Raw genomic sequence first — 21,353 nt, 5'->3', positions numbered from 1 at the left:
TAAAAAAAAGCCTTTATTGCTGTTGAATGCAGCCTCCCTTTCTGTAGCAGTTAAATAGGATTTAATGTTTTAATGACATTACATCAGTGGCTACATTTCAAAAATACTTCACGTGAAGGTCATTGGGATGTCCTGAGATAGAGAAAGGCGCCATATAAACGTAAGTTCGTTCTTTCTTGATGACAAACTGCTCATTTCATGCAATCTTCCACAAGGAAAGAGTCTGCATTATATAAAAATCTGAGACATAAGCAAAACATGACATCAAGGTTCAGGATTCAATAAAAAGATTTGATTTTTTGACTATGAGACTATTAATTTTGTACAAGTAAAATGATAAAACTTGGCAACTGGTGTAATACCCAAACTAAAATATGCAAGCATGAATTATCATGACATTTTTACTGTTAATTTACAGGAAATCTAATGTTAACTAGTACCTTCCAACATGCACTTTTTAGAGCAATACAAGCAGGCAGCATCAAGTTACATTGTTTGCCCTCATCACAGGGAAAAGCAGATCTCTCTACATAAGTCTATATACTTAAACGCATGTTAGAGCACTGCTAATCAGCCGTTGCTGACCATTGAAATTTCTATTAAAAATGGCGATTGCCTGTTATATAGGGATTTACTGTCATCTGCAAAGTTTACATGTCTGTTTAAGTCAGTGTCTTCAGCCCCTGCCACCAATTCCATTACACTTTCAGTCACTGTCTCAGCTGAACCAGACTGTTCGCAACCGTGGCATCCTATTTGACTCTGAGCTGAGCTTTCGCCCCCAAATCCTCTCCATCACAAAGGCCGACTCCATCCACATCTGTAACATCGCCTGTCTCCGCCCCTGCCTCATCCCATCTGCTGCTGAAACCTTCATCCATGGTTTTGTCAATTTCAGATTTGACTATTTCAGTGCTTTCCTGGCCAGCCTCCAATATCCCACCACCACCACCTCCCCCCCCCACAAACTGCAGCTCATCCAAAACTCTGCTGCCTAGATCCTACATTGCACCATGACCCGTTCACCCATCACCCCTGTGCTCGCTGACCTACATTGGCACCCCGTCCACCAAAGCCTCCAAGTTAAAATTCTCATACTCGTGTTCAATTCCCTCCATGGTCTCACCCCTCCCCATCTCCGTAACCTCCTCCAGGCCTACAACCCTCCAAGAACTCTGATTTTCTCCATCTCTTACCTCTTACGCATCCCGCACTCCCTTCACCCCACCATCAGCAGTCGTGCCTTCAGCCATTTACGCCCTAAACTCCGGAATTCCTTCCCTAAACCCCTCTCTCCATTTTTAAAATCCTCCTTAAAACCCACATCTTTGACCAAGATTTTATCTCCTAATATCTCCTTCTTTGGCTCACTGTCAATTTTTGTCTCATTACACTCATGTAAAGCGCCATGGGACATTAAAGGCGCTATTGACGGGTTATTGCTGTTGTCTGAACCAGCCTAACTCCAGAGCCAGATCAGGTCCTAACTGCAGATTTACATTACAGCATTAGTGTTGGTGTGAGGTGAAATTAAATAATTCTCAAAGAAATGATTACATCTGGCCATATGGTCACCTATTGTTTTAGAAATACCTTCAAGAACTTTCCTAGGCACAGCCCACCCTTTGTCGAGACCCGCAGTTTGAGTTACACTTCATGGTTCAAATAGACCGTTGGTCTAGATAGCATACTCATCCTACTTACAAGATTTCCTTGACATATTTCTAAATCTAATAATTCTGACTCAATTTCCAGAGTTTTTATTGCTTATCTGTGCTTTCCTGTTGATATTTCACAGGCTCTAAACATACTCCACATCAGTAACAGCCTCGATTTGCAGTGAAGGATACCATATTTATGCTGTGCAAATTATTACCTTGGAAAACTCCAATCCATCCTATTGCCAATCATAGGTCACAATTCTCCCAATTGCTCACATCCTCAATCCCCAGCCCAATAGCTTTGCTTCTCTTGTGTGCATAAAACACACCGCCTCCCATGAAGTCTGACCCCACCCAATTTCACTATCAACCTCCAATTCTAAATGCTGGCTGCTATATTGTTACATAGCCTGAGCTTTAACAAAGGTAAGACAGAGAAACTGAGTACATAGGTAAAGGTTTTAGTCCAACTCGACGAGTTAAAATTACCAGTGGTTGGGCAGAGTGGCACAAGGTTGCACCATCTGATGGATAGGAGTAGTGATTGGAGGGGGAGGGGAGCGTGTCACAGAAGTACCGACACTATAATGAAAAAGTGTGGCAGCCACACAGAGGAAAGAAAGGAATAGAGAGGGAAACAATGAATTATGGAATAGGGAAGAGTAAAGAAAACAGAAGTTATGCAAAGGTATGAATTTTTAGCGTCTTACTGTGTTAAAATGTTTGACGGTACTTCACATCCAATGAATCCTTTGGGAAGTCCAGTAAGTGTCATTGGGTCGGAAATTGCTCGTAAAATAACAGTGAGCCTAACAGCGCTCACCATTATTAATGGGGCAAATTGAAATGCAAGATCCGGCAACCACGCATGTGCAGTCAAATGCGGAAATCCGGGATTTGCTCTTCCCGATTCATCGCTGATCCGAAGGCTTCACGTCAAAAGGACCTCGCTGGCTGCAATCAATGGACCAGCACCAACTTGCTCTCCTGCCCAGCTGGAAACTAACTAATCTCGCCACAAAAAAGGTACGCTGAGTTTTGTTTAGGTCTAAACTAAGTTTTAATGGCGTGGTAAGTATTAATGACTGCTAAACAACCTCTCTGGCACTGAAAATTAACTTTTAAATATGTGGACTCTCATTACTCCTGATTTTAATAATTTTTGGACATTTAAACATTTTTTTTCAAAAATGTTTTCTTTTTACTTTTTCTTTCTGTCTCTTTTATCTCAGTCTTTTAATCTTACCCTCTCTCTATTTCTCTATCATTTTATTGTACATTTACTAACCTTATCAGGCACTTCCGGGTTTTTAGTCTGCGGTTTGTGAATATGTTTCACTTCCTAGTTCAGCGTGGCTTGCTTCAAGCTGATTGGTTGAGGGGACATAAAGATCCTTTCCCTGCTCACACAGCCTGGGAAAGAACGCTGCTTTTGTTTTGAACTCGCAGCCAAAAAGAATGCGGTAACTTGGTGGGTGAATTTAAATCTAATGAGCGTCGAGCACTGTTGGTTCGCCACTCAGAGCAATTTACGGGCCATTATGTCTGAAAACATGGCAGCCACTATATGCCAGCAACATCCAGCAAACAGCAGAGAATTGAATGACAAGTTCATTTTTTTGTTCTGATGATACTAGTTGATAGAGGATGCTAGATTTTCCTACTCTTCAAATAGTGCCATGTGATCTTTAACCTCTAGTCACTTTTCATACAAAAAAAATTAAATTATCCAATAATTTGAATTAAGCAACACAAAGTGGGAATTTTATGTTATTTGATTTAACTGAAGCAACTAAATTAAGAGTAGACTATCTAAAACAGAATAGGCAAATAGGACCTTGCTTTTAACATTTCATCAAAAGGAAATCACATCTGACAATGCACCACTGCCTCAGTACTGTATTGGACTATCAGTCAATTGAGCATTTTTAAAAATCCACAGCCATGCCACAGGAGATCAGCTATATTATATAATACATTGTGTGTTATACATTAACTATTATAGCTTGGCTACATGGTATAATGCTCCTGTTGCACAGCATATCCTCTGATTCACTGCGAATAATGCCACAAAATCTTTTAGTCAGATTTCAACAAAAAAATAGGAACATTAGGAACAGGAGTAGGCCATTCAGACCCTCGAGCCAGTTCCACCATTCAATTAGATCATGGCTGATCTGCACCTCAACTCCATTTACCCGCCTTTGCTCCATATTCCTGAATATCCTTGCCTAACAAAAATCTATCGATTTCAGTCTTGAAAGGTCCGATTGTCCTCCAGCATCTACAGCCTTTTGGGGGGTTTGTTCCAGATTTCCACTACCATTTGTGGAGAAGAAGTGCTTTCTGATTTTGCTCCTGCATGGCCTAGCTCTAATTTTAAGATTATGTCCCCTTGTTCTTGATTCCCCCACGAGAAGAAATAATTTCTCCGTATCTACTCTATCAAATCCTTATAACATTTTAAATACCTTGATCAGATCACCCCTTAATCTTATAAACTCAAGGAAACACAAGCCAAAATTATGCAACCTGAGCTCATAATTTAACCCTCTGAACCTCGGTATCATTCTGGTGAATATGCACTGCACCTCCTCAAAGGCCAATATCCTTCCTGAGATGCTATGTCCAAAACTGAACGCAGTACTTCAGACAGGCTCTAGCAAATAAAAACTTACTTGTAAAGGTCAGGCTGAGGTTGTTCACATTCAATACTGGCGTTCAAGGAATCTACTTCCATATCTGTACGGAATGCACTGGTGTCCGGCACAGTAAAGTATGTCTTGTCAAGAAATTTTTAAAAACACAAAAAAAGCAGCAATAATCAATCAGTATTTAAAGGGCTGAACAAACATCTAAATCCGACTAAAGACTAAGTTATGCAAAATCTAATTTTTAAAACTAGACAATGTCAAAAAGATACAGTGAAGCCTACTACTTATGTTACAAAATCTGGAAGTTAGGTACGTGGCAATAAACAAGCTGATTAAGCGGGGTATATAGAATAAATAAAATTGAAAAGATTGAAAGTCAAAAGTTGGCCACTAAGGAGGCAAGTAAGAAAAGTCCACAGTAACATTGAATAGACAAGCAACTGAGAACAGGTGATGCTTTTCAGGAAAAAAGTAGTTGAAGTTACTATAGGATCAGGCCATTTGGTCCATCTTGTCTGTGCCAGAGTAATAACTTCAATAGTGTATATGCCTAGAGTCAGATTACTAGTGCAACATTAAAAAGGTCAAAAGATAGTAATTTCACACGTAGACAAGATCAGAGTTTTGTTGGAATGTCGTACTAATGGGGGGAGAAAACTAAAACAAAGTAATTGAAGATTTGGATAAAATATTGCGACTAAGGTACCTAATAATGTTGCTCCTTTAAGTCCTATTCATGAAACTGGCTGGACAATAGTACACAGCATGTTGTTCAGTGGCATTTCTCGGGGTGGGGGGTGGTCGGAATTGGAATGCTTGCTTCATTACCTTAAACCAGAACACTCATACAGCTGGATGCAAAGCTCGACAAAGCAGCAAGGGCCTGGAGCCTATTTATAGTTCTACTTGGTATTGATGGATAAAGATTGCTACTGTTCACTGAATTGAAATTACTTATGTGAAAAGATGCAGCACAAACTCTCAATTATGAAATTCCTGAATCAGTTACTGGCTCAGAGGAAATGCCATGTCTGAATACTTTTGGCTAGGAACTTCACACTATTTAGTTTGTTCTTTTTATACATGCACAATGAAGAATTCGGTCACAAGTCTTTTTAAATCTGCGTAATAGAAACAAAGCTCAGAATTCAAACCATAAGCTACTGCTATATCTTAATAGAAATGTGTTTTTTTTTAATCTGTGGTTTATTTTCCTTTGGGGTATTGTTTGGTGAGGGAACAAGGGAAGAAAATCTATTCCTGTATTACCTGAACAAACATTGTATAATGAACAAAAAATTGTATGAAGTCGATGATAAATTGTTTTTGTTGGGCATTTTTTGGATGCACAGGGCTGAAATTATTGCAACGCCACAAGCTTCTTAAAGTTCATTAAATATTATACAGCAGATTATGGAGACTTAACAGGACTCAGAATGCCCAGGTCCAATAGTGTGCTTTACCTTCTGACTTGATTCCCCATCCAAACTAGCAGTAGTAACATAGCATGTACCATCTTCTCTGCTCGAGGATAGAAGGATGAGGTCACACGGAAACGTTTCATCTTCTTTCACACACACAATATCTCCAACCTAAAGAAAAGGATCAAAGATATATTTTTTGTCTCAGGCCTACAAGTGTCGATTTGACTCAAGTTTCTAATCCAATAAGTAGCATACTTTGATGTGTGTAAATATCAAGTTCCTCAGAGTTATAAAGTTATAACCAAGCCAAGAATGTTTAGAGGAAGTCATAAACCACACCAGGAAAGACAATTTATGAATGTTAGCTGAACCCAACAAATTTAAATTTACAGCTCTTGAGTTCCCACCCAGGTTTTGTTCATTTACGTATAGTATGCTAGGTTTTCACAAACAACCTAAGTGAAATAAAATCAGAAGCACATAGGATCAAATTGCCTTGTGATGACAATTTTGAGATTATACAATGTGGAAGTCATACCTGTTCCAGTACCTCGACTATAGTTTACACATCTTAAGTTTATGCTCTGCCCAGAATAAGAGAAATGAAAAATGCACATTTATCATTTGAGTCACTCTGACTTGTCAAAATGCCATTTCAAACCAGAATCTGATTTTAAATGATATTTGGGTCTGGTTTAAGCAGAATCAAAAGGCACTATGTGCAATTAGCTGGAGCACCTGAACATCAGTTGTGTATATACGACAGAGGTGAGCAAAACAGGCCATGGTTGGAATACAAATAAATCTCAAATGAAAACAATACAGCAAGATACAACAAGGGAATCAGAAATGCAGAGTTCCACCAAAGGAACCTCCATGTCAAAGGGAAAACAATACTCTTGACAGAGCGAGAACTCGAATACTCATACTCCATATGCAGACAATGTCAGGGAATTGAACTTTAAGGGAACATAGCAGATTAAGAACTATTCCATATGCAGATCAAAGTCAAAAATAATTACGCTATTATGAACAAAGACACTATGGAACAACTTACATTTATATAACTGCCTTTAACTTCACTGAGGAGAAACACACTGTGCTCAGTGACATAAAGAAAGTAGGCTAGGTGACCAAAAAGCATGGTGAAAAGATGGGTTGTGATGAGCCTTTTAAAGTCAGAGAGAAAAAGTTAGCAAGGTGGAAGGGTTTATGGAGAGAGTGCCAAAGAGTTGAGTGAGAAAATTGAAGGCTCTGCTACCAATGACGGAGCAGAGGGAGGTGTGAATGCATAGGAGCCCAAGTCAGAGGAGTGAAGAGTACGGACTGAGACACAGATGGGGAACAGTAGAGAGGTAGGTGAGGGGGGAGGGGGGAGTAATAAAGGATTAATAAATGAGGACGAGGATTTTGAATTTGGTCGCTGATTGAAAAGGAACCAAATGGAGATTGGGTAAGGTCAGAAGTGATAGAATATTTTACTTTGTGTATTGTAGAGCTTGGGAAGCCAGCGTGGAAGGCACCAGGAGGAAAAAAAGCTGAGCATGGAGCTAAACAAAAACATAGATAAGGGTTTTAGTAATGCTGGGGGCAGGGGGATGGTGGAGGTGGACAATACTGCAGAGGTGGAAGCAGGTGTTCTCGATGATGGATAGGATGTGGGGTTTGAAACTCAGCTCAGGGTCGAATAGGCTACTGAGATTGCAAACTTATGCTTCAGCTTGAGAGCGCAGCTGGGGTGGTGGATGGAGTTATGCGCAAGAGTACAAGTTAAAGTTTTTGTGGAAGTCAGGCAGGGTGATTTCAGTATTCCTAATGTTCAAATGGAGGAAGGTCTGATTCACCCACGACCAGATGGCAGAACAATTTTGACACTTTACAGAACCTCAAAAAATCTGAAATGTCTAGGATTGGCCATTCTTAAAACCAATTTGTAATGATTTTTTAAAAACAAACTGATGGAAGAGAATTCAAGAACTATTACACCATCCAAGTTACTAACTGGGCCAGGAATAAATGCAGAAATAGAAAGAGATAAAAGGTTTAAGAAAATACAGGAAAGCAAGATTAAATATTTATCATTCGCATAACAAAAATACGCTAACATGGAACCAAAATGTGTTTTAAGTCAGAATAAATTTTGTAATATATTAGTCCAAATAGGCTTTGCTTACAAGATATTGACCAGACTTTTTCCAAAAACTGGTGCATACATATAATACCACATAGGCTGTGCCACCATCTACACTTGTGTATGTTCGCAAAAATAAATGAAGCATTAAGATATTTCAACATTGGCTTTCCATGCAGATATAAAACAGTAAATCAACAGCAGACTCTGGATGAAAGTGAAGAAAGGGTGGCCTTTGGCTCACAACTAAATGGAAACAACAATGACGTCAGTTTAGAAAATACATCAAGCATTCATCATAGTTTGTTGAGATCAACCTTAAGACCAACCCTTTGTGTCTTTGAGTGATTACCTTTGATGATATTTTCCAATGACAAGTTAAATGGAAACTACTGTTGGAGCTGGAAAATTTCTCTTAAGGATAATGTTCTTTTTTTAGACGCACAAAGTTCTGCTTGAAGGTTTTAGTTTGGTTAATGGCAGAGAAATGAATAGGGAGAACAACAAATCTTATAAGAACCAATTAAATAATTAAAAACAATATCAAGAAAATATAAAAGGGCAGATTTAAAATGATGGAAATAATTATGAATAGGAGTGAGGAACAAAGTTACATAATCCACCTAAAGCATAAACATCTCAGCTACATAACAAAGAACACACCCTGGAAATGATATTTCTAGCGAGCTGTGACAGGAAACAAAATGACATTAAAGCATGACCATGTAAAATCAAGTGGATACAACATGATGCAGATAATACTACTAACAAAGGTAATAAAAAGTCAGTCAGCAGCTCTGTCTCTCGTCAAAGTAACTGCACAGAAGATTGAAGAACCTGTTAAATGAGTTCCAATTTTAGTGCTATACTCGACAAGTCAGAAATTGATTACGCAGATGATAAATAGACAGTAAAACTGGCTAATCAAACAAGAACTATATGGATTGAGGAGTAACTCACCCAGCTGGTTATTCAGCAATTTAAAGTCTTCTAAAAAATAAAAACTGCCTTGAAATTGATTTTCTTAGAACTATATAACTGAAGAGCTCATTTAAAAAAAAAATTACCCTTTAAACCATGCAAGTTGAAAGTTTCCTGAGAAGATATTTCCAAGTAGCAGGCAATCTAATATCCTGATCAGTGACCAGCTTAAAAAACAAACACAGATCCTCCCACCCTCCCAAAAGGCAGCACTTGCCCTCAGCAGCATCGTCTCAGTACTGCAGAAAATCTTTGCTGAATTTTCACTATCATTTGGCTTTGCCGGTAAGGATGGGAAAAAACAAAAATCACTTAAGACTCTTAGTGTTGACACGGCATGGTGCAACTCCAAGTGGTAATGAAGGGGAAAGACTCTATCCACAGAGTTGTCAATATGGCCGTTGTTACCTGTGGGAGAGTGGAGGTATCCTCACCTTACGGTGGATGAGAAAGGAGGGAAATCATCCTCCTTAGATCCCATCATGTCTTGTAACAGGCTGTCTGCTCTCTTAAGCTGTATTTAGACTGTGCAGTGAACAGAGAACAAATTGCTTTTGAGTACATTGCAGGTATGGGTGACCATGTTTACACAACAGTCAGATACCAGCCTTTCCTGTGTGAAATTCCAGCTGCAATGTGAGTCGCTGATCTGACTCTACTTACACAACAATTTTAGCACTGCAGTGAATACTGCTTTGCTGTGATGCTAAAGTTAGTGTGCAAACATACCTTTAGTTACAAGTTGGTGCTTAGCAAGGAGTACTGCAAAGAAAGTAGAAGATTTTGATATTGTTTCAAAAGAATACACAACTCAAGCCAGTCATTACTGAGAAAGCTAATTTTAAAAGCTACGGCTGGGTTTTTAAAAATCTTTTCCCTCTTTGTATTTACGATTTGATTACTAGCATTATTTCTTCAACAAGGACACCTGTTTATTTAATCAGACACAGCATTGTATTGGGATCCAATAGGAGCAAGCAATATTCTGCCTGCAAGAAACACTTTGGTACAACTTGTTACTTATGAAATTCTTCATTTGAGTTTTCTGCATATGAATGGAACAAGAGAATTGGAGCACTCTATACAATAAAAGCTTTAAAATGCCGCCAATGTTACCAGAGTCCAATTTTACCTGAATTTTTTCACTTTGTTTTTCTACTATTCTACCTCCATCAACGACATAAACAGGACTTTTATTCACAGAATGATCTGCTTTATGTCTGAGCCAATCTTCATAGCCCTGTAAAGTGTAAAAAAAGTTCACAGAAAAATGTAAGACTGGGGTTTTATCAACTTTTCAATTACTTTTTGAATTACATGGCTGTGTTAATTTATTTGCAGTGCGCAAACAATCTGTCTACTTTATTATTAATCTGCATATTAAGAACATAAGAAATAGGAGCAGGAGTAGGCCAATCGGCCCCTCGAGCCTGCTCCGCCATTCAATAAGATCACGGCTGATCTGATCCAATGCTCAAATTTAAATTCATGTCCAATTTCCTGCCCGCTCCCCGTAACCCCTAATTCCCTTTACTTCTAGGAAACTGTCTATTTCTGTTTTAAATTTATTTAATGATGTAGCTTCCATAGCTTCCTGGGGCAACAAATTCCACAGACCCACTACCCTCTGAGTGAAGAAGTTTCTCCTCATCTCAGTTTTGAAAGAGCAGCCCCTTATTCTAAGATTATGCCCCCTAGTTCTAGTTTCACCCATCCTTGGGAACATCCTTACCGCATCCACCCGATCAAGCCCCTTCACAATCTTATATGTTTCAATAAGATCGCCTCTCATTCTTCTGAACTCCAATGAGTAGAGTCCCAATCTACTCAACCTCTCCTCATATGTCCACCCTCTCATCCCTGGGATTAACCGAGTGAACCTTCTTTGTACTGCCTCGAGAGCAAGTATGTCTTTTCTTAAGTATGGAGACTAAAACTGTACGCAGTATTCCAGGTGCGGTCTCACCAATACCTTATATAACTGCAGCAATACCTCCCTGTTTTTATATTCTATCCCCCTAGCAATAAAAGCCAACATTCCGTGGCCTTCTTGATCACCTGCTGCACCTGCATACTAACATTTTGATTTTCTTGCACTAGGACCCCCAGATCCCTTTGTACTGCAGTACTTTCCAGTTTCTCGCCATTAAGATAATAACTTGCTCTCTGATTTTTCCTGCCAAATTGCATAACCTCACATTTTCCAATATTGTATTGCATCTGCCAAATCTCCGCCCACTCACCCAGCCTGTCTATATCCCCTTGTAGGTTTTTTTATGTCCTCCTCACTCTCTACTTTCCCTCCCATCTTTGTATCATCTACAACTTTGATATGTTACACTCGGTCCCCTCCTCCACATCGTTAATATAGATTGTAAAGAGTTGGGGACCCAGCACCGACCCCTGAGGAACACCACTGGCTACTGGTTGCCAGTCCAAGAATGTACCATTTATCCCAACTCTCTGCTTCCTGTTAGATAACCAATCCTCCACCCATGCCAGAATATTACCCCCAATCCAGTGATTCTTTATCTTAAGTAATAATCTTTTATGTGGCACCTTGTCGAATGCCTTCTGGAAGTCTAAATACACTACGTCCACTGGTTCCCCTTTATCCACCCTGTACGTTATGTCCTCAAAGTACTCAAGCAAATTTGTCAGACATGACTTCCCCTTCATAAAGCCATGCTGACTTTGTCCTATTAAATTATGTTTATCCAAATGTTCCGCTACTGTCTCCTTAATAAGACTCCAAAATTTTACCCACAACAGATGTTAGGCTAACTGGTCTATAATTTCCAGCCTTCTGCCTACTACCCTTTTTAAATAAGGGTGTTACATTAGCAGTTTTCCAATCTGCCGGGACCTTTGCCGAGTCCAGAGAATTTTGGAAAATTATTACCAAAGCATCCACAATCCCTACTGCCACTTCCCTCAAGACCCTAGGATGTCAGCCATCAGGTCCAGGGGATTTATCCGCCTTGAGTCCCATTAATTTACTGAGTACCAATTCCTTAGTGATTTTAATCGTATTTAGCTCCTAGTCATAGAGTTATACAGCACGGATAGAGGCCCTTCGGCCCATCGTGTCCGCGCCGGCCATCAGCCCTGTCTACTCTAATCCCATATTCCAGCATTTGGTCCGTAGCCTTGTATGCTATGGCATTTCAAGTGCTCATCCAAATGCTTCTTGAATGTTGTGAGGGTTCCTGCCTCCACAACCCTTTCAGGCAGTGAGTTCCAGACTCCAACCACCCTCTGGGTGAAAAAGTTCTTTCTCAAATCCCCTCTAAACCTCCCGCCTTTTACCTTGAATCTGTGCCCCCTTTACCTTTACCTGACGAAGGAGGAAGCCTCCGAAAGCTTGTGAATTTAAAATAAAATTGCTGGACTATAACTTGGTGTTGTAAAATTATTTACAACTATGCCCCCTTGTTATAGAACCCTCAACGAAGGGAAAAAGCTCCTTAGTATCCATCCTATCTGTGCCCCTCATAATTTTGTACACCTCAATCATGTCCCCCCTCAGCCTCCTCTGCTCCAAGGAAAACAAACCCAATCTTCCCAGTCTCTCTTCATAGCTGAAGCGCTCCAGCCCTGGTAACATCCTCTCCGCCTAGAGCCCCCTGTTTGTTCAGTGTTGGGATATTCTTAGTGTCCTCTACCGTAAAGACTGAAACAAAATATTTGTTCAGCATTTTTGCCATCTCCATGTTTCCCACCCTTAATTTCCTGGTCTCATCCTCTAAGGGACCTACGTTTGCCTTAGCCACCCTTTTTCTTTTTATATAACTGTAGAAACTCTTGCTATCTGTTTTTATATTTTTTGCTAATTTATTTTCATAATCTATCTTCCCTTTCTTAATCCATCCTTTAGTTACTTTTTGTTGTCTTTTGATGACTTCTCAATTTTCTAACCTCCCACTAAGTTTGGCTACCTTATATGTCCTTGTTTTTAGTCGGATACTATCCTTAATTTCTTTACTTAGCCACGGATGGCTGTCATTTCTTTTACACCCTTTTTTCCTCAGTGGAATATATATTTTTTGAAAGTTGTAAAAAAACTCCTTAAATGAACACCACTGCTCATGTATCGTCTTACCCTTTAATTTATTTTCCCAGTCCACTTTAATCAATTCCGCTCTCATACCGTCATAGTCTCCTTTATTCAAGCTCAGTACGCTTGTTTGAGAATCAACCTTCTCACCCTCTAATTGGATATGGAATGTAACCATGTTATGGTCACTCATTCCAAGGGGATCCTTAACTAGGACATTATTAATTAATCCTGGCTCATTACACAGGACCAGGTCCAAGGTTGCCTGCCTCCTTGTCGGATCAGTTACATACTGCTCAACAAATCTATCCCTAATACACTCAATAAACTCTTCCTCAAGGCTGCCCTGCCCAATTTGATTTGTCCAGTTAATATGATAGTTAAAATCCCCCATAATTATAGCTGTTCCCTTATCACATGCCCCAACTATTTCCTGATTAATACTTCTTCCAGCAGAGTTGCAACTATTAGGAGGCCTATATACTACGCCCACGAGTGTTTTTTTCCCGTTATTATTCCTTATCTCCACCCAAACTGTTTCATTATCCTGATCCTTTGTCCCAATATCATTTCTCTGTATTACAGTGATTCCTTCCTTTATTAACATAGCCACCCCACCTCCCCTTCCTTCCTGATTGTTAAATACCCTGGCATATTTAATTCCCAGTCGTTGTCACCCAGCAGCCATGTTTCTGTAATGGCCACAAGATCATGCCCATATGCAGTTATTTGTGCCGTTAACTCGTCCATTTTGTTACGAATGCTACGTGCATTCAGATAAAGAATTTTCAAATATGTTTTGTGACACGTAGTTCCTGCTTTTTCCTTTTTTAACACTTTACCTTTTACTCCATACCTTCTGACCCTTCCTGACACACTTTCCTCTGTCTCCCTGCTCAGGTTCCCAACCCCCTGCCACAGCTTTGATGCTGGGTTAATCGCCTTACGTCTTCTAGTTTTTATTTTATCTGTCGTGCCTAAAGTACACTTTCTTTCCGCTGCTCTACGCTTTTCCCTTTCACTTGTTCTTGAACAACTGTTTGTACTATTTGTATTGTAGATTTCCCCTGGGTCTTCCCCTCTCTTGCTGCTCTCAACTTTATTCTCTTCTGACTCCCCGCTCAGGTTCCCATCCCCCTGCTACTCAAGTTTAAACCTTCCCCAACAGCACTAGCAAACACCCCCGCGAGGACATTGGTCCCAGTCCTGCTCGGGTGTAACCCGTCACGCTTGTACAGGTCCCACCTTCCCCAGAACCGGTCCCAATGTCCCAGGAATCTAAATCCCTCCCTCCTACACCATCCCTGCAGCCACGCATTCATCCTGTCTATTCTCCTGTTCCTATACTCACTAGCACGTGGCACCGGTAGTAATCCTGAGATCACTACCTTTGAAGTCCTGCTTTTTAATTTATCTCCTAACTCCTTAAATTCACCTTGCAGGACCTCATCCCTTTTTTTACCTATGTCGTTGGTACCAATATGGACCACGACTACTGGCTGTTCACCCTCCCCCTCCAGAATGCCCTGCAGCCGCTCCGTGACATCCTTGACCCGAGCACCAGGGAGGCAACATACCATCCTGGAGTCACGTTTGCGGCTGCAGAAACGCCTATCTATTCCCCTTACAATTGAATTCCCTATCACTATAGCCCTGCCACTCTTCTTTCTCCCCTCCTGTGCAGCAGAGCCACCCGTGGTGCCCCGAACCTGGTTCCTGCTGCTTTCCCCTGATAAGCCATCTCCCCCAACAGTATTATTCAAATGCACAGGGCAATAAATGCTGCCTTGCCGGTGTTGCTCACATCCAAGTAACAAGTGAAAGGGAAGTCTGTTTTGTAAAGAATAAACAAAATGTTAGAAAGCTGACATGGATCCCAATTTCACTGATATGCAAATGTAATAGAATTGACAGATGCAACTTTTATTTTTAAAAACAGTAGTATCTAAATTTTATGTAGGTTCTTGATGAGTAGAGTTTCAGATCAAATCATTGGTTTTGTGTGGAATTCTCTATCATATAGTAATATTACTCTTAACATACAAGTCGTTGATATAGACATCTTACTTGTTTGATTGCAGTTACAATAATCACGAAAAAGAGAGGGAGTCCACTCGTTACGGGGCTAGTTGGAGTATCAACAATAACCTGAGGGGGAAAAATAAATTCTCATGCCATGTTAAGCTGCAGATTTGATAATTACAGTAATTACTGTTGTTTAGCACAAGTAGTGTTAAGAATAATTGCAATATAGACAATGGTAAAGTGCTTAAACTGCAACAAAGCAACATTTACATTAATAAAAAGTGTAATCTGCTTAGAAAGAAGAATTGCTTCAACAACCAGACAAGAGATCCATCTTAATGTCGGACTAGATTCACAGCAGTGTTAAGTCATTTATTTTTTCATATATATGTTAGTATTAAGAATTCAGTTTTTCCCAAGTAGTTCAGCTTACCTGTACAAGGAATATAATAAGAAAGTAAAAATTTGCAATTCTTCTGAACTGTTCAAATAAATTTTTCGGAATAAAGTTCCAGTATGTGTACTGTGAGCCAAAAGGGGAAAAAAGAAGTAAGTTTAATCACCACCTCAAAAGTTACAGTTTCCCTGCTTTCAAAACAAAAGTAATGCAGAAATACATAAGAACAGGAGCAGGCCATTCAGCCCCTCAAGCCTGTTCCGCTATTCTATTAGATCATGGCTGATTTGTATCTCTACTCCATTTACTCACATTTTCTTCAAAACTAAAAATAGCTACAAAAGATCAATGGCAGGAATGAACAATTTGCATTTACATAGCACCTTTAATGTAGGAAAATGTCCCAATGTACACTGTGTATGGAAGAACTTCCCTTGAATAATAAAAGTTATTGGTAAAGGATCCAATCATCACCAGGTGCCATCTCCACATGCATCTTAAGAACCCCCAACAGGGCACTGCACCTGAAGGAAATACGTCAACTTAACAGCAAGAGATCCATTTTCTTAGGAATTAGACATAAGACAACTTAACTTCCTCCAAAATCAGTTTTGGATTGGGAGAGATAAATCCAGTAATGTGTAGGAGTATTGCCAAAGCTCTGCATATTCCAGTAATTGGGACAGATCTAATACCACTCCATAAAACTGCTGCTGCTGCTCTGGTAGAATGAGCTGTAACCTTCCATGGAGGCGTTTTGAGCCAAAGCGAAAAAGAACACAATGTTGTCTGCCAGCCAGCAGAGAAATTAAGGTTACACGTCGGTTCTCCTTTTGGACATTGTCTAGATACAAATAGCAAACCTGAAGATTTTAACTCTTTAGTTCTAAGAATACAGAAGCAATATGCACTTCTTACATTTACATATGAAACAGACATTCAATGCCACCTCTGTGAGGAGCTCGGAAATGGGTACACAGAAGCGGTAATGATAGAACTGGTTAAAATTTCTTATATTTAAAAGTGATTAAATGTGAAAGTAACACCAATAAGTACTACGAAGGGCAAATACACAACCATAGAACAGGCTCAAAGTATATTTTTAAAAAATTTATTCTGGTTTATAGATTTCTCTGCAGAGCCCTGTACTATTCTCCACTTAAGCAGCTGAACAGCAGAGCAGGCATATTTGATTGATGCAAGGAAGTCTGTGTAATAAGCATGGAGTTAGCTTTGCTATGTATGCCAATGATACTTAGCTTTAGGTCTTCTCCTTAACATTCAATTTTACTGCTGTTGCCACATTTTCCCAACTGCCTGGCCAACATTAAAACTGGATAAGTCATTACTTCATCCAGTTTAACGTTACAAAAACCGAAACCATCCTCTTGCTCCTGCCAACATCTCTGTGCTACTGCCTTGGACTCCATTAACCATCCTCAAAACTTCAGCATCCTGCTAGACCTTAAGCTGAGCTACCAGCCCCACATCTAACCCATCAATGAAACAGTTTTCTTCCACTGCCGCACTTATAATTGTCTCTGTCCTTGCCTCTCCCCCAATGCTGCTGAGACCCTGGCCCATCACTTCAAGCTTTGATCTCTCAAATACTCTCCTTGCCAGTCTCCATAAATTACAAGTTATTCAAAATGCCATAGCCCAAGTTCTCTCCCACACCCCAATCCTTGTCATCCTACACTAACTTCACGGATCGATTCTAAGATCCTTGTCACAGTGTTCAAATCCTTCCATTGACATGCCCCACCTTACTTATGCTATCTCTTCCAACTGTGCATTCCTGCACCCTCCTCTCTATCATCAGCGACTGCTCCTTCAACCATTACCTCCCCACCCTCTCCAAAATCCATCTACCTTCCTGCTTTCATAAGCCTCATTATAGCAGTCTCTTCGACCATGTCTTTGCTACTCCCTCCCTAAACCCATTTGCCTCTCCTGCTCAATGACCAACTTTCTGTAAAGTGATCTGAGCTCTTGTTCTGTACGAGGAGCACTATATAAAAGCTAGTTAGCAGATAATACATATGTTTTTTTCCTTGACAGTCTCTGATATATAAATAAAGTTACACATATTTAAAAAAATTCTTGTGTCACATAAAACCATTTCTTCCTAAACTCCTTTATGCCAGTTCTAAAGCAAGTATTTAGATTAAAAGATGAACACAAGAATATTCAACACTAAATAATCCAGTTCAAATACTATTACCTAAGTAGGACTTAAAAACTCAATAATGCATTGGAATATTTTGAGAAAAGTTAGAAACAGGCCTACCTTTGAAGATATTATTCTGTTGTCACAGAAATTCTGAGGAAGAAACGTTCCTATCCCAGGAGTTGGATGATGCCCGACATAAATTGTGCGGCTGTCAACTCGTTTTTCCTCCCCAGCACACTTAAAAGCAAAAAAATGGTCAATTTTAGTTGATTAAGTCGTAATAATGGATTCACAAGCTCATCCTTTAATTTTGTCCTGCGTAATTAGTTGCCAGAAGGCAAAGATAGTCATTGTTATATTTTTCTTCTCCACGAAGGAAAGTGTTCTCCAATCAGACACTCGATCTAGTAATCAGATGAAGCTTGAAATTAAATTCATTTTATTAACACAATGAGAAGTATTTTTGTTCATACAACTTTTATAAATGATAAACTTCTCTAATACATAGCTTCTCCATGTTATCAACCTTATAAGATGTTCCAAGGGTTTTAATTTGATTAAGTATCTACAGGTATCTATTGTCTTCTATCTTTTTAAAACTTGAGTACTGTGGAATAATATTTACACCAAGACTAAATAAATATCTCACTACTGTAAGGTACAAAATTTGCAACTGTGATAAGTGAAATTTTGCCATTGTTTAATGGTTATATATTTGGCAATAATAATAAATTCTAGATGGTCAGAACAGCTGCATTTAATAGAGCTGTACATATTAAATAAAACTCTAAAGCAACCAACTTGCATTATATGGAGACTTGAATGTGGACAACATCCCCAAGATTAGAGTGGATTTTTTTTTTAAAAAAAGGAACAGACACCAAGTCACGGTGGGAGAGTTAGAAAATGATAGAAAGCTTACTCAACAAGATGGGTTTCAAGAAGGCTGCTTAAGACAATGGGATAAGTAGACACAGACAATATCAATGGTGTGCAACTAGCCATTCCAACTTATTAAAAATTTTCAGATTCTTTCCCAGAGCCATGCCCCAAATCTTCTGGTCCCCCACTGCTGCCCATGAACAAAACCCTGATATAGAGTGCAAGTTACAAAGTTCAAAGAACTTGTGCAGCATTGCCAGACCCTTGTAAATTTTCTTTCCTCTACAACATAATCACTGTGCACGTTTATAGTACTGAACCAAACACAGAAGAAAATGTAAACAGTGCAGCTTCAAAAGAAAATTCCAACAATCCCAATACACTTGAAATTGCCAAGTTTTGACTTCTCAAATAATGAACAATTACACCTGAGCAGTGTAAACGTCTTCAATTTACTAAAAAAAAACTTTTGCAAAACTACAAGCATTACTCATCACATGTAGCACTTCTATGGGACAAGACCACAATTGCAGCTTTAACTTCTGGCGATAGTATTAGGAGACTATCCATAAACGTCAGCAATGCAAAAAATAATAATGCACCTTTTACTTGTATGGACAGGCTGCCACCCTGTACCGCCACTGGGAAAACTACCTCCTGAGGTGGTACTTCATACTGCCGGAGGCATCAATGTTGTCTCCTGTGCTACTTATGGTGGTAGTGCTGCATCAAACAATAAAATCAGAATTTTCACTCCAAGTTCCCTTGATAGATGTATCTCCACCAGTGTTACCTAGGTTATTTTTGGTAAGGAGTTCTGCTTTCAACATCAGTGTGCTGGTTGATCAAGGAGCAGCATAGATGAAACAGTGAAGTATTTAATGATGGGCCCATGGTTCGAAGGAGAGAAGCTATAGCAAACATCTGCAGAAGCAACACACTTTTGGGACACAATACTATATCTATCGGTTGCTGAAAACTAATGGGTGCAAGAAAGGTATGGCAAAAGATATACAAAAATTATAAACACAGTGGACTAGCCCTACCCAAATCTTTATTTTATCATTTTACTTTTGCTCATTAAAAAAAACTAGGTCAGCATCAAAGCTTGTCTCCAGCTTGTGCTGGAGTGTAGGTCTTACAGGAGAGTTAAAATCGGTATCTGAAAAATTGTTAACTAGAACAGAACAAACATCATGGGTTTCCACTGATCTACAAAATGATGCAGCTCAAATTAATAAACAGCAAAATTGTACAGATGCTGGAAATCTGAAATAAGAATAGAAAATGCTGGAAACACTCAGGTCAGGCAGCATCTGTTGGGACAAGAAAGTAGGGTTAACGCTACAGGTCGAGGACCTGAAACATTAAGATAAGAACATAAGAAATAGGAGCAGGAGTAGGCCATATGGCCCCTCGAGTCTGCTTTGCCATTCAATAAGATCATGGCTGATCTTCGACCTCAACTCCACTTTCCCGCCCAATCCCTATATCCCATGATTCCCTTAGTGTCCAAAAATCTATCGATCTCAGTCTTGAATATACTGTCCTGTAGGTAACACCTCTCTGTCTGAACACTTTGATTGCCTTGACAACGGGCAGTTGGAAAGATTATCTGTAATCACCAGGTATTGTTCTCTGACTATAAATGCGAAACGTTCAAGGAGTCCCACGCTCACCTGACGAAGGAGATAATCTCCGAAAGCTTGTGATTTTCAAATAAAATTGTTGGACTATAACCTGGTGTTGTAAGATTCTTTACATTTGTCAACCCCAGTCCATCACCGGCATCTCCACATCTTGAATATACTCAACAACTGAGCAGCCACAGCTCTCTGGAGTAGTGAATTCCAAAGATTCACAACCCTCTGAGTGAAGACGTTCTCCTCATCTAAGTCCTAAATTGCCAAACCCTTATCCTGAGACTATGCCCCCTAGTTCTAGACTCTCCAGCCAGGGGAAACAGCCTCTCAGTATCTACCCTGTCAAGCCCTCACAGAATCTTATATGTTTCAATATGATCACCTCCCATTCTTCTAAACTCCAGAGAGTATAGGCCCATTGTACTCAATCTCTCCTTACAAGACAACCTTCTCATCCCAGGAATCAATCCAGTGAACCTTCATTGCATAGCCTCTAAGGCAAGTATATCCTTCCTTAGGTAAGGAGACCAAAGCTGTACACAGTACTCCAGGTATGGTCTCCCCAAAGCCCTGTACAATTGCAGCAAGACTTCCTTACTATTGTACTCCAACCCCCTTGCAATAAAGGCCAACATACCATTTGCCTTCCTAATTGCTTGCTGTACCTACATGTTAACTTTCTGTGTTTCATGTACAAGGACATCCACATCCCTCTGAACACCAACATTTAATAGTTTTTTACCATTTAAAAAATATTCTATTCTTCCTACCAAAGTGAATAACCTCACATTTCCCCACATTATACTCCATCTGCCACCTTCTTGCCCACTCACTTAACCTATCTTTGCAGATTCTTTGCGTCCTCCTCACAGCTTACTATCCCACCTAGCTTTGTATCGTCAGCAAGCTTGGATACATTACACTCGGTCCCTTCATCCAAGTCATTAATATAGATTGTAAATAGCTGAGACCCAAGCACTACCCTTCCTCTCTCCACAGATACTGCCTGACCTGCTGAGTGCTTCTAGTAGTTTCTGTTTTTATTTCTGAATTAATACAGCTGTTCTGATTTTAATACATTTGCATTAGCTGTGGAGGTATGTAGAGGTAACGTTAAGGAGTGGTCACTTTCATAAAACTAGTGGATCTCCCACGGAAAGACGGACAAAGCAAATTTTCCTCAGAGTGCATTCGTGATGCTATGGGTATAAGTATGGGGATATGAATCTTCTAGAATTCATCTAGTGGTACAAATGTGCAGCTGCAGGCATGACTGTCGCAGAATGGTTATGCACAAGTAAGGAGTGCACAAAATACACAGCAAA

The 21,353-nt window shown here is 39.7% G+C and overlaps 1 protein-coding gene across 2 annotated transcripts in view; it reads right to left on the bottom strand.

Annotated features, from left to right (window-relative positions):
• atp11c (ATPase phospholipid transporting 11C) overlaps nt 1–21,353 on the bottom strand; it is a 113,656-nt gene that overhangs the window by 67,674 nt on the left and 24,629 nt on the right. For both annotated transcript variants that reach the window (XM_067997318.1, XM_067997319.1), the window contains exons 2-7: nt 17,621–17,740; nt 15,367–15,456; nt 14,976–15,056; nt 9,984–10,091; nt 5,779–5,907; nt 4,340–4,443 (exon numbers count right to left, since the gene is read on the bottom strand). In XM_067997318.1, coding sequence (XP_067853419.1) covers nt 4,340–4,443; nt 5,779–5,907; nt 9,984–10,091; nt 14,976–15,056; nt 15,367–15,456; nt 17,621–17,740 — 632 coding nt within the window. The remainder of the gene's footprint in view (nt 1–4,339; nt 4,444–5,778; nt 5,908–9,983; nt 10,092–14,975; nt 15,057–15,366; nt 15,457–17,620; nt 17,741–21,353) is intronic.

This window comes from Heptranchias perlo, chromosome 15, assembly GCF_035084215.1.
Source record: "Heptranchias perlo isolate sHepPer1 chromosome 15, sHepPer1.hap1, whole genome shotgun sequence".
Taxonomy (NCBI): domain Eukaryota; kingdom Metazoa; phylum Chordata; class Chondrichthyes; order Hexanchiformes; family Hexanchidae; genus Heptranchias; species Heptranchias perlo.
Note: the sequence above shows the minus strand (reverse complement) of the source record. Positions and strands in the feature narration are given on the sequence as shown.